The sequence below is a fragment of the Drosophila ficusphila genome, unplaced genomic scaffold (assembly GCF_018152265.1).
Source record: "Drosophila ficusphila isolate 14025-0441.05 unplaced genomic scaffold, ASM1815226v1 contig_791, whole genome shotgun sequence".
Taxonomy (NCBI): domain Eukaryota; kingdom Metazoa; phylum Arthropoda; class Insecta; order Diptera; family Drosophilidae; genus Drosophila; species Drosophila ficusphila.
The window spans coordinates 17,529,228-17,543,490 of record NW_025064737.1 but is presented as its reverse complement, the minus strand read 5'-3'; the positions used below and the strand labels follow the sequence as shown (position 1 = coordinate 17,543,490).

General features: G+C 39.9%; 1 protein-coding gene across 6 annotated transcripts in view; it reads left to right on the top strand.

Moving 5' to 3' along the window:
• The window catches only part of LOC108092065 (forkhead box protein O), a 31,219-nt gene that overhangs the window by 14,587 nt on the left and 2,369 nt on the right, over positions 1-14,263 (top strand). For 5 of the 6 annotated variants that reach the window (XM_043208916.1, XM_043208918.1, XM_017191529.2 and 2 more), the window contains exons 5-10: positions 7,075-7,367; positions 8,092-8,316; positions 8,573-8,768; positions 9,309-9,498; positions 9,644-9,768; positions 10,077-10,750. In XM_043208916.1, the coding sequence (XP_043064851.1) occupies positions 7,075-7,367; positions 8,092-8,316; positions 8,573-8,768; positions 9,309-9,498; positions 9,644-9,768; positions 10,077-10,427 (1,380 nt within the window). In that variant the 3' untranslated portion in view covers positions 10,428-10,750. The remainder of the gene's footprint in view (positions 1-7,074; positions 7,368-8,091; positions 8,317-8,572; positions 8,769-9,308; positions 9,499-9,643; positions 9,769-10,076; positions 10,751-14,263) is intronic. The other variant, XM_017191530.2, reaches the window with a different exon arrangement.

The following is a 14,263-nucleotide window of genomic DNA, read 5'->3' as shown; positions in this document are numbered from 1 at the left end:
TGCCCTCCGATCCTCAGGTCCATAAAAACCCCTCCCTTGGAATACTTTTTTTTGGCTTAAAACGCACACCGAATTTTGGCACATTTTCTGGCTACAAATTATGACTTTCAAGAATTTGCAATTAATATATAAAATCCTTGTTAATATGTTCGAACCTGCCTCTGGCATATATAAATATCAAAGTTTGTCATTTTAATGAACTTCTTTGTTTGCCCACTTTCTCGATTTATAAACTGCAAGCCAATCAAGGCAGCGCAAATCAAACTGGTTCCGTTTCAAAGCCAAACAAAATATCGCAAAAAAAACAGTTTGCAAATTATTTATTGAGAAATTATCTCATGTGGGGCCGGGCCTTCATAAAAAAGCGATACTTTGACAGCGCAGAAGCTAGAGTCCAGTCTCTGGGCCTCAATAAATATGCAATAATCATAAGAAATAAGCCATAAAGCCAACCAAACTGATGAGGTCGCCCGCTTTCCGCACTTCGTTTCATTCTGAATGGCCGAGGGCGATAAAAGTGAAACAAAAGGCTACAAAAAGTAGATCTTAGAATGACAAGGCTGCTAGCAACTGATGGAGTTATAAATACCCTGGATAATAAAGGAGATACACGATTGAATTTAACTTAAAAATTGAATATGTTCATTTAAAAACCCTTTCTTAAGGTTAAAGAATTTATTTCATTCGCATTTAGTCACTTCGATGACCTAACTGCAGATAATAAACTCATAACATTTTATCCTGCCTTAAAACTTGAACTGCATTTTGTCGGGTGTTTCTCAGACCAAGTTACACACGATGACAACTCCAAATCCCATTGATTGTCGCTCAAAGACCACTTGCTGAAGTTCCGCCCACATTTATCACTCGTCTGGAGGATGGGTCAGGCCATTCAAGTCCAGTTAATGGCCAAAAAGGAGGCGGGGAAATCGGAAGGAAGGAAACAAACTAATGGGGCGGCCACACTAGATCGTAAATAAAGTTTGCTGCAAATTGTTTGCCTGCTTCCTTGGGTCAAAGTAAAGAAATTCAACTTTAATCGATGGCTGGTGGAAATCGTTATTTAATTTGTTGCGCGACTCTTTAAGCCTCGCCTGCCCCAAAATCCTCTCACATAATCAATCAGGAAAAGCAAGTATTAACCACCAGCCACGAGGGCTTTCCATGTTTCCCACTTCGTACTTAATGAGTGTCACTGAGCTTCGTAAAGTTCGCCGGAAAATGGCCAGCAGCAGACAAACACATTTATGAACTTGGCTCCAATTTTCGTTGCATACATTTTTGGGGCAATGTCCTTTTCGCCTTTCGCGCTAAGTAACCAAACTCACAGCCAGATATAAAGAAATTGCACATCATTTGGCCCGATTTCGTTGGCGGAGTGCAATTGCTAAAGTTTGTGGTGGCCTTTTGTTGGTTTCTAGTTTCTACCGATTGCTTCTACTTCAAAATACTCTAACCAAAATGGGTGTTTCCTTTAGTCACGCAGTTAAAAGTTGATAGGTTTTATAAAAAAAAATAATAAAAAAATAACTAAATTAATGTATTTGCTATTTAAATCATAAAAAGGATAAACTAATTACTTGAGAATTTTTTTTAAAATTTTATTTATCCTATTTATTGAATATATATATTTTTCAAAGAAGTGTGTTCTAGTCGTTCTGCCTTTGAAAATTATTTTCCTAAACTCATTCCCTTTGGTATTCTTTGTCGCCGCGAATAAAACGCAACACTTATGGACTGCTTATAAAACGCTCTTATGTGGCAGACAAATAGAAAGAAAGAAGGACTTGTCTGGGGTCCTTTGAAGTAAGTCCTGCTAGACAAGTTTGTTCCTTTTTAAAGCCACGCAGGTGAAATTCAATCGAAGGGCGACAGGAAGGCCTTGTGTATATTTTTTGTCATTTGATTTCCGTTTCCGTTTGGCACGCAGGCGCCAACGTGTCCTGCGATTAATGCCGGCTTTGTCGCAAAAATCTGTTTCTACAACAAACCCACTGGTTTTCATAAAAGTTTGCCAAAAAAAAAAAAAAAGGAAATAGGAAAGGAGAAGTAAGTCCCAGAAACGAAATCGAAACAGGCGAAACTGAGAAGTAGAAAGAGAAAACTTTTGCCATTCCATATCATATCATCACATCATCATTGCGATGATAATGCCGCCTGTTTTATGTGTCCACAATCTTTACAATATTTGCACAGCTCGAGGGTGAGGGTTATATCTATCAGTTGCTAGGGCCGATGTTTGTGCCATGTCTATTGCTCTTTTATTTAGTTTGCCAGAGTTTGGAATTCTTTTTTGCCCGTTTGTTGCCTTGCAAATGTGTTTTTGATACAGAACTTCTTAAAATATTGATTTTAGATTGGCTTAAAGGGAGGTTTAAATTTCATTTTCAGTTTTAGCGTGGCTTATATAAGAATAAAAGTGTCGTTCGATGGGAATTTAAGGTTCCATTTGATCGATGGTTAAACAAGTGGTCTGCTTTTTGTATTCCATCGATTGGGTTTCAGTAGATCACTTGGTCTAGGTCGTTACTGGGTCATTATCTAATCAATTACGGTTGCCATTAGGTTCTATCAATTTCGTTGATTACCCCTCCTGGGGTAACACTCAAATTTGCTAACACGCGCCAGAAATCACTCGAAATCCAATCAATATACGCCGATCGTGATACGTTTCCAAATGGTTTTCTAAATCGCTTGCCATTTAATGGCAACTGTCAATGATCTTTCGGGGTAAACAATTGTCGAATATCGTCTGTTGCCATCTTGGTAAGCTGGAATTGTTTAAACAATTAATTAGTCTTGGGTAAACAGATTGCAGACACTCCTGAGAGACCAGAGACCAGATACCAGATACCGAAGCCCTAACCAGATCCCCATCATCATAAATTTTCCCCCGACCGATTTGTTTAGTCTTTGGCCCACTGCGAACAAAAGTGTTTACAAATTGGCCAGCCGAACAAAATGTTTTGCTCAAACAATTAAGGCGGCAAAAAAGTCTGAAACCAAACTTACTGGTCTGTTTTTAGACACTTTTTTTGCTACGCGGTTATTGAAGAGTTCAAGGGTATTTGGCGAATATGTGAGAATTTCTCTCTGATTGATTCGTTCAGTTTCGGTTGTAACATCCTGATTCATTCGATTTCGTGCAGACTCGAAGTAATTGTTACAGATCAACACCTTCGCAAACCAATAAAATCGAAATGGTTTCCGCAGTATTTCGAATTTGCCATTTTTATTTGGTAATGCAGTCATTCGTTTCGGTCGGCTAAATTTCTCGGAACTGGTAAAATTAATCACTGAGCTTAATTAATTTTTGGTTTGCCAATTATTTTTTTTTTTAGGGTATCTTGAAGTTGTCACTCCAAACCATTTATCGTTCTCACTGGTTTCTGGTCGATTTTTTTCTGTATTAAATTTTAACTGCCCAGCCTGGTCGGCAGCAATTAGCCGAATGAATGGGGGGTGGTGGGTGGTGGGTGGTGTACTAACCTGTTTGCAGGCAGCTAGAGAGAGTGTCGTTTCAAAAATTTATATCTCAATTTCACATCTAAATGCGAATAATCTTTTTTTCTATGCCCCAGTGTGTGTTGGTGTGTGTGTTTCTATTGAGTGCTGTTGGTTCATTTGATTTGTGTGTGAGAATCGCTGCAGCTGTTTGGCATTGGGGCGCGAGTTCTACGCCCCAAAAGCCCCAAACTTCTCCACCTTTTCCCAGTTTAACCGTTTGCTATAAACCGATATAGATCTTGTTCTTTTTTCGCATTTTGTTTGATTTTTTGCTTATTTTTTCAACCACAAAACATTGAGTATCGCGGAGTCTAAAGTGGTCTTTTCAGGTTGAAATGAAAGAAAGTGATTTAGATGAAATGATGAGTGAGGTAATATCTTTTAAATAAAGAATTTAAAAAGCATCAATAAGAAGCAAGACTTTCATATTATTTTTAAAATATTAAATCTCAAGATTAAAATTTATATAAATAGGAGAAAATTTATAAAAAATGGAAGCATATTAATGTTCCTGGATTTAATTCTTAGTGCTAATACTTTCTTCTGGCTAAACAACTATTTAAGAAAATATATAGTTCGATCTTGATATTTTTTTTCTTAGAGGTCTTACTTAACCTCCTTGAAAGGCACTTGTTCGAAGTAAATTGAGGACGACCCAGTTAGCGCCACATGCCGCGATTCAGCTCCTCCGTAAGCCGCTCAAATGGCCCAATGAAATATGCATATTTGATACGAGATGACAGCGTATCATGTGGGTTACACCGAGGAGGGGTTGCCCTCGTGCAGGGGAGGCCAAGAAAAATCAGCACTGATAAAGCCCCCAAGTCACCCCAGAGGAAAATGCGAATGCTCGTCGTCGGTCGTATAGGAAAAACTCAAATGAAAAGAGCTGGCAGATTTAATATATTTTAGTGCCACCCCGCTTCCTATCTCCCCTCAATTACTCAAATAAATTATAAAGAAATGAATCAGAGACCCACATTCCGCACCCATAAATAAAAGTTTTGCTGTAATAATTGTAATTGGTCAACGGAAAACTTTAACTATGATTTCCACCCATCGATTTTGGTTCACTAGTGAGTTCCTATAGGAACTCGATTCGGTTTAGTTTCTTGTGATTCACGCTCGTTGCACATTAATTGTACACAATAAGGACCCACATATCCTTGACTACGAACGGCATTTCCTCAGATGTGTATGAAATTTCCATTTGCCAGCTTTTTGCTCATTTGCTGCTCCAAGTGAATTCAATGGAAGCCCAGTTTTTTCCGATTGCTTTTCCTGAGTTTGCTTTGCCATGGATGCGAATTGTGGAGCGGGACAATAATGTGACCTACATATGTATCAGTACGCGTGCACTGAAAAAAAACAGGAAAACTTAAAAGTAAACTTGAAAGATAACAAAGATTTTATTTGCAAAATCAATGTTAACTTATTACATTTTTTTTGATGAATGTTTCAAGCAAAAAACCTACAAAAACCTCTTTGAATTTATCCAATTTTTTTGAGTGCTTACCATATTCATAATACATAATGCAGCTCCTTGGCAACTATATAGGCTGTATATAGCTGTTCGGCATGTGGTCTGTGTCGCCGAGTCGCGCATATATCTCTCGATTTAATAGGCCCAATTAGTTAGATGAATTGTGAATGTTCTCAATGCTGTCGCGTTCTTTAGGCTTTTTTCTCTGGCCGAGATTTAAGTTTATGAATATTCAATGAAGTGTGTGCCATAAATTATGAATGCCATTTGTTTGCATTTTGCCTTGATTAAATGGCCTTGAGCGAGCAGGCCTAAAACACACCCCTCTTTGGAAGTCTTTAAGTGGTCGCGGTTAAAGTGAATTCATATTGAATAAGTTGCTTAATTCCAAAAATATTCCATAGGTGAATTAATTTTCTTATATAAATTATTGTATTTTTGTACGCAATTCCAAAACCCCTTTCCCTCTGAAGTCTTATAAACATTAGCATTCCATAGCAAAATACTTTCTCATTACTTGCCCACCCACACAACCGAGGACATCCTGTTCCTGGGCGGAAGTTGGCTGGATAATTCCACAATCTGGCCATTAGCATAATCAGAACGTTTGCCAAGAAAAAAAAATGTTTGAACACGCTTTCGTGGTGGAAAGGGAAAATGGGAAAGACGCCTCAGTCGGCAGCGCACTTAAACATTTAAATAAAAATGATAACTTTATGCGAAGGGGGTAAAATTAGATGAGTGGGAAGAGGGGGTTCTGCCAAAACCAAAAATGTCATTACAGGACTATCCGGACGACAGACGCAACAGACTCAGCTTCCACTGACGCCAAGTAAAAGTTTTCGCCAACAAAAAAAAAAAAATGTATAAGGAAAATAGTAAAGCAAATCCAGAAAAGTATTAGAAAGTGCGCGGAGTGAAGGGGGCAGTTACTCCTGTCTGCGAACAGGTTTCGTCGTCAGGCGGGCGTCTGACAGACCCCAAAGCCTTTCCCCTCCCCCCCTTTTACACCCCGCCACCCCCAATTCTCTTGCCGCCCACTCACATGTCCTGGCAACGGTGATAAATGGCGCCAATGTGCCGCCTGAAGTCGCGACGCGTCGCAATCGCTTTTCGGTGGGTTTTCACAGGACGAGCGGGGTATTTCCACAAAGAGAAATTAGAAAAGCAGAAATCTAATGCCTATACTTGGTTTTTAGAATATTAGTTAATATAATAAACAGTACAGATGGTTTTTATTATAGCTAAAGTATTAATTATCTTATTATTCCATTTAAGTTATTGCAAAGTTAGAAAAGCTATTCCAAAAACTGCCTATAGATTCTAAGCAACTTATTAATAGTACTTTCTCTCAGTGTCCGTGAAATTTAGGTGGGCGGAATCTGCGGCAAGTTGCCCTTTACAGTTAGTTTAGTTTGTAATGCTCCATTTAGCCTGGCTGCCAATGTATCCTTACCAATTTTTTTTTTCCAAAACCAAACACCCGCTCCAAAAAAATCCTTCAGCTGATGACAAATCCACACTAAACGTGTTTGATTCTATTTGTTTCTGGCATTCAGCCTTCCTTTTTTTTGTTTGCCACCGATGACATGTAATTGTCGCTGGTTTGTTCTCCTTTTTTTTGTGTCCACCTAGACAGGATTATTTGGTGGGGTTCGGGTTGAGCAGACGATGTCGATTCGCTGTCATTACGCTGCTTACACGCGGTTATTTATGACAATTGTTGGAAAATATGAATTGACAGCGACGACGGCGACAGGCGACGAGGTCTACTGAAGAAGACATCTTCCAATTAGAGAGTGGAGAATATATCTGTATATATATATATATATATCTGTATGTATGTGCGCTTTCTGCGAGCCATAAAAATGTCGACAGACAATTGAATGGCAGAAGCCGGCAAAAGGAAGCGCAGCCAGGAGCAGTTGTGTGTGTTGTATCCTTCCACCCAAAAGCAATTGCTTACAAATCGTTACATCAGCGCAATGAGCAGAGGATTTGCAAAATTTGCAATTCCTTTATTTTATTTTATATAAGAAGGAAACCTCGAAATTCTTAGCTGATATCCGTTCGTCTCGTTACAGAACTCCATACGTCACAATCTGTCGCTGCACAACCGATTCATGAGGGTGCAGAACGAGGGCACCGGCAAGTCCTCCTGGTGGATGCTCAATCCGGAGGCCAAGCCCGGCAAGTCGGTGCGTCGCCGTGCCGCCTCCATGGAGACGTCGCGCTACGAGAAGCGACGCGGCAGGGCCAAGAAGCGGGTGGAGGCACTGCGGCAGGCCGGCGTGGTGGGTCTGAACGATGCCACGCCCTCGCCGAGCAGCAGTGTCAGCGAGGGGCTGGACCACTTCCCGGAGAGTCCGCTCCACAGGTAACTATCAACTGCAAAGAGAAGTAACTAAATACAGTAGAACATTTAATCAACTAGATTGCTTAGCTTTTTTACTACTTCCTAGTTAAGTAAAACTAACTAATTTATGATTAAAATAGTTACGTCTTGCTTATGATTTTTAAAGATTTCTTATATGACTTTATTAACACCTTAAATAAAACTATGTATGTTTTAATTTGTAGTTTCAATTCCAATGATTCGAAGTTCTTAAAAAAATATTCTCTTTTTTCTTTATATATATAATGTAATGTAATAAAATGAATCCTCAAATGTAGTCTATAGTAAGAAATCTGTAGCATAATTTAACAAATCTGAATGAAATTTTTAAATATTTTTCCGCATGTTTAAATCAATGAAGCTCAAGCCATTATAAAATGTTATAAACACTTATTTCAATAATATGTATTTCCTAAGCTAATTAGATACCTTAGTAACCGCTTTATTAGCATGTTTTAAAATAGTTAATTCTGGATTTCATTCAGCAATCAGCGCTTAAATGCTTAATTAGTATAATTAATTGGCCAGTTTGTAGAATTTATGATCTTACTTCACTTGTCCCGTCCTTATAGTCATTCCCATAAGTTTTGTCTCGTACGATTAATTATTTAATTATTGTTTTGTGTAAGTTAAGTTATTCGATTTTTTATTTATTGGTTTTCTTGTTGTTTTCTTTTCCTATTTATTTTTACCTGCGATGATGAAGTGGCGGTGGCTTCCAGTTGTCGCCCGATTTCCGGCAGCGCGCCTCATCCAATGCCAGTTCCTGCGGACGCCTGAGTCCCATTAGGGCGCAGGACCTCGAGCCCGATTGGGGATTCCCCGTCGACTACCAGAACACGACGATGACCCAGGCCCACGCCGAGGCGCTCGAGGAGCTCACGGGCTCCATGGCGGACGAGCTGACGCTGTGCACCCAGCAGCAGCAAGGGTCAGTTCTCGATGGCTGTTTTTTGGTTCAGTTCGTCTATATGCCACCTTATACTATATTATATGTCACCCAGCCCCCAAGTCAAGATTTTTGTTGTTCCATATAATTTGTTTGCATGCCAAAAAAAAAAACACAAAAAATATATAGAAAACCAAATTTGCTTGAGCTTTGCATGTTTGAAGTGCCCTTGCAACAGATCTATAAAGTCACCTTCTCTTCTCGTTCTTGCCACCAAACGATCGTACGGCTGGAGCAGGTTCAGCGCCGCCTCGGGCCTCCCCTCGCAGCCCCCGCCCCCGCCCTACCAGCCGCCGCAGCACCAGCAGGCGCAGCAGCAGCAGCCCCCCTACGCCCTCAACGGCCCCGCCCCCGGCTACAACACGCTGCAGCCGCAGTCGCAGTGCCTGCTGCACCGCTCCCTCAACTGCAGCTGTCTGCACAATGCAAGAGATGTGAGTAACATTTAATAGAAAAACCCATAAACCAAAAGATACAACCAAGAAAAAACTCAAACTGGAACTAGAATACAAATCAATTTAAGAAATTAAAATATATGTTGTGATATATATTCAAATCAATTCGTAAAACGAAATTAATCATTTGTAATAATCTTGGGACAGTTCCTAAGAAATATTTCCTACTCTAACAGAATTGAATGCTAATGCACTTAGAATAAATGGTAAAATAGGTCAATGAGCTCAGGATTAAATTTGCTAGCTTTTGAGAATTTATTACAGTACTTAATAAATGAGTGCCTCGATCAGATTATAATGCCATAAAATTATAAAGTTAATTTTAAATGCCATAAATTATATCACAGATAAAGTTCAGCATTAGGTTCTTTTCCATACTTAATTGGCATTTCTTTAATAAACTAAAATAAAAAGGCAATCCAAATCAATAAAAACATTAAATAGAATAAAGATAAAGATCAAACTTTTAAACAGCGTTTCTTTATGTTATTTTAACTGAAATAAATCTCTAATTTAAAGGGTCTCTCGCCGAACTCAGTCACCACAACCATGTCGCCCGCGTATCCAAACAGCGAGCCCTCCTCGGACTCCCTGAACACGTATAGCACCGTGGTGCTGGATAATCCTGCGGATACTGCCGCACTTTTGGTGCAACAGCAGCAGCAGCAGCAGCAACAACAACAGCAACAACTGTCCGGGAACTTGGAAGGTAAGGAATAGCGAATAGCGATCTGTGTTCCTAACATCTTATCTCTATACCTCTATCCTGCTTATCTTCCCTCTAACCGTCTGCGAAAACTCCACTCCACTCCACCCATCTCGATCTCGATCTCGATCTCGATGCGAAATGTTAGATAATAACTGCGCCTCTACTTTGATAGGACAATGCCTCGAGGTGCTCAACAACGAGGCGCAGCCGATAGACGAATTTAATCTGGAGAACTTTCCGGTGGGGAATCTGGAGTGCAATGTCGAGGAGGTAAGCCAATAACTTTCTATTAATAAGGGAATAAGTTAATTAAGCAAGTGCTGCAGAACTTTGATTTGAAAAAATTGTGGGTTTAATAGAACTAATAATATTGTAATTTACTCACAAGAAATGTTAAAACCTTAAGTCAATTTAATATTTATTTAATTCATTACCCAAATATGTTTAAAAGCCTTATAAATTTAATTTTATAATAGGAAATATTTTGTTTTATGAGCTTTACAATAAAATTGATCCCACAGTCCTAGTTTTATGTAGTCTATAAACTGAGTAATAATCATAATTATTTTTTCCTTTAGCTGTTGCAACAGGAGATGAGCTATGGCGGCCTGCTGGACATCAACATCCCGCTGGCCACGGTCAGCACGAACTTGGTGAACAGCAGCAATGGACCCTTGAACATCAGCAACATCAGCAACCTGAGCAACATTAGCAACATCAGCAGCAATTCCGGCAGCAGTCTCAGCCTCAATCAGCTGCAGCAGCAACAGCAGCAGCAGCTGCAGCAGCAGCAGCAACAGTTGCTGCTGAACAACAACAACAACAGCAGCCTGGAATTGGCAACACAAGCGGCCAGCACAAATCTGAATGCCAGGGTGCAGTACTCGCAGCCCAGTGTGGTCACCTCGCCGCCATCCTGGGTGCACTAGATGCACATGATGATCCAGGACGAGGATGCCGGGATCACAGGACGATCTTCAGTCGTCGTCTTCGTCGTTGTGTGTGTGCGTGTGTGTTGTTTGTGTCGCCAATGGAACGCTTTAAACGCTAATTCTAAGGACAATAGTGTAAAGAGTTGTAAGCAGCCGCAGATGGATGGGAAAACGGAGAAGTGGAAACTGGAAAAGGAGACGGATACGGAATCGGTGTCGCTATCGGTTGCGCAGCAGCTGCAGGATCAGTGAGCAGGAAGCAGGAAGCAGAAAGCAGGAAGCAGGAGCCGCAGCTGGACCGCCACTATAAAGTTTACAAAGTAAGTATACAAGACATCAGGGATCAGGCTAATCAGGGATAATAGATGATAGAAATAGAAATAGAAATTCTATAAAAGTTATTCAGTTAAACATCTGATTTATAGAAAAGGATTTCCAATTTTTGGTTAAAAATAAAGATAGATTTTTTAATTATTGATTTTAGCACTTCTTGAATATCACTTTAGTTTAAAGATGCTATATACAAAAAATTCTGCTAAATTTAAGTAGTTTCTACTGTACAACCGCACCGTTCGGTTTCAATTTACATCAGCATTAAAAGCCATTCAATGTGACAGCATAAATTATGCTAATAATGTCATTTCACGGCGCACATTTTATGAATATGTAAAATGTTAAAAAAAAGTGGCTCAGACCGGAACCACTTCCCACTTTTCCTTGCAAGATTTCCTTTTCTTCCCTTTCCCCTCGTTTTTTTTTTTAAACAGCGATTTTGTGTCCTGTTTATATACAAATCGTCTTCACTTGACTTCACTTCCAGCCATGAATCTTTTATGGACATTCTCTTTGGGTATTTCTTTTTCTTGGCCGATGGAATTTGTACTTATTATGCTACTTGAGGGCAATTACAAGCGTTCAATTATCATAATACATTGTGAAGAGAGCGACAAACAAGAAAGGCGGAAGACGAGTCGCGCTTTAAGTCCTTTTCAATTTGAACGCTTTTAAAGTGAGAGGAGCTCACTCAAATTATGGCAAATTAAGTCAATTTACGTAAGCCATAAAATATGCAGGAGCCACTTTGCTACCTTGGCAGGCCGAAGGATACGTGGGCTCCCGAGTGTCCTTTCCCGTTGCCGCGCTAATTTGCCTGGCCAAGCGTGGCCAAGGAAAATCCGGGGGAAATTCGAGGGAAAATAGCCCAAAGGCATCTCAGCGCAGGCAAACCGCGGCGCAAATTCGTCAAGGCAACTCCCCCGATTTGCCGTGTCCTTTTTGGGAAATGGCTAGGACTAGCGTCCGAAAGCAAATGCTGAAAAATTAATTACGTCCTTAGGGTGACTTATTCATGCCACTGATATCTGACCCAAGCACACGAGACCCTTGATTTTCCCCCTCCGATTTCCCCCCTCCGATTTTCCCCCTCCGATTTTCCCTCCTCCGATTTTCCCTGCTCACCTGAGGGCCACGTGAAGGCAGGTGAATCAGGTCGGCTCAAATCAAGCGTGTTAAACGCTGCTAATATTGAAAAATTACGCTGACTTGACAGCTGGTTGGGGCTGTTTAATGACAGGGATTTAAGATTCAAGTTTGACAGAGTCAGTGTTTGATTGCAATTTTAGGTACCAAAATAATCATAGATTAATACAGGTTTTTGGTTCTATGAAATAATTACAGACTATATTAATGGTGTTCTTTGTTTGTTGAATTTAAGTATGAATTAAAAAACAAACCTGAAATTATACAAGCATTGTTAAGCTACATAAATCATACTATTTCAATCCCCCTCTTCGATTTAACTTTATCTGGTCTCTCAATTACTCCCATCTCTGATCCCGAAATTTGTGATTCTACTTAACATTCCTTCGGCTTCTCCGCTCTTTTTTTTCTATTTCAATGTCACGACTGGCGACTGTCACCGCGCATTTTTGCTTTGTGCCAAACTTCATCGGGCAGAAAAAAAAGAAAAGGTCCTCGGGAAAGTGGGGAAAAACCTTTGTCCCGTCCGCACCCACACACAAATTGAATTCCTCACTAAGTTTTGCTGTAAGCCAACAATTAGAAAACAGCAAAGCGACCAGAAAAAGAAATACCGAAGGCAAGTAAAGAAGGACCAACTTGCGAGAGGACCAAGTTGTAACTTTGTCAAGTTTGGCGCCAATCGCATGACGTGCTAATAAAATAAAATTGCCATCATGGAGAGGGAAACGAACAAAAAAAAAAGAATAAAAAAGAAATGATTTCGAAATTTATGCCAAGTGCAAACTTTTGTGTTTGCCGGGGGTTTTCTTCGCCGCCTCCGCTTCATTTGAGTGAATAATTTGAATTGCATCAGCATCAGCATCAGCAGCGGATTTCCATTTCTTTCACTTTTCATAATTCACCCAACTGACAGCAGCTAGAAATTCTTTTCTTATTATGCTAATTCCTTAAAGTTACACGGAGCGGGCTGTAGGCATATTTAATAAGAAATATTTAATAAAGAATTCCATGAAAGTAAAGTGACTTTAAGCAAGGGCTGGTTACAACGATGCTTATTAGCCGGCAGCGACACATGCCACTTGCCACTTGCCACTCAATAAGTTGCCGCAACATCTGCCCAGGAGGTGGCTATAAAACGCTGAAGCGTTGTAAAACGAGACGGGGAAGCCGAAGTGGGGGAAATCACATCATCGTCCGCAGATTGACTGACTTGACACATAATAAAGTCACACTCAAATTACGGCTGCAGATGCCGTGCCACCGTGGGGCATGATCCCAATCCTATGTTCTATATAAATGCACTTTAAAAATTTGAAATTTAAAATGTGAAACCTAATTAAAAGAAGTTTATTTTAATTGGTTTTTAAAACGAAAAAAATGAAAAGTTAAAATGTTATTTGCCACTTGTTGAGCTTAAATATTTTTATAGTAATTTTTTTTCTAGTTTAGCAACTAATAAATGAGGTTGTTGTTTTATGTTTTTGATTTACTATCTTACTGCCTTTTTCTTGTGATTTGTTTCAAATTAACAGTCACAACTCAGTGCTCTCATAGTTTCCTTTAAAGTTCATTAAAATTTTAAAATATATCTTAAGTTTTAAGGTGTTTTCTCCAGTGCATATTTAACATTTAACGGGGGGTGCAGGTTGGTTGCCCTGGTGAAACCGCGCGTGAAACACAAAGGCATTTTCAGGCAATTTATTAGTTGACAAAAAGAAGGAACCAAAAGAATAAAAAAAAATAACCAAAGGAGCAGAAAAATGGGGAAAAATGTGCGGCTTCGTTGCCGCGGCCTATGTCAGAATCCTTGGCAACCAGATTCGAGGACCAACGGCGACAGGACCTTCGGCGGAAAACCAACTTTCGCTTAGGTGTTGAAACTTGCCCGCAACTCGCTGAATTATTCAGAGAATCAAACTTTTTTCCGTCGCACATTTGATTAAATTTTAATGCCAGTGCATCATTAATAAATTCCCAGCGGGGACCGCAAAAAGCGGTGGGGAAGTTTGAATAAATTGAATTAGCGACAGAATTTGTCCGGCGGGAGCTAATCCCCGCAGATTGTTTGACAAACTTTGGACAGGTTTGGCCGCCTCGAACAAAAGTGTCAGAACTAATTGTCCAAGTGCTGGAAAAAAGTAGAAGAGAAACCCATTGGCATTCAAATGAAAATTTCATTATCCTGGCGGCAGCGGGAAATCAATTTGTCAGCAAGGGAAAAGAAATCGCGATGAGCGCCGCGACTTCATAATACAAATTGTCAGCAATTTAATAACATTTAAGCTGCCAACGGCGGCCACAATGATAAGCGAGGCCAGACACACACACACCATACACACACACACACCCAG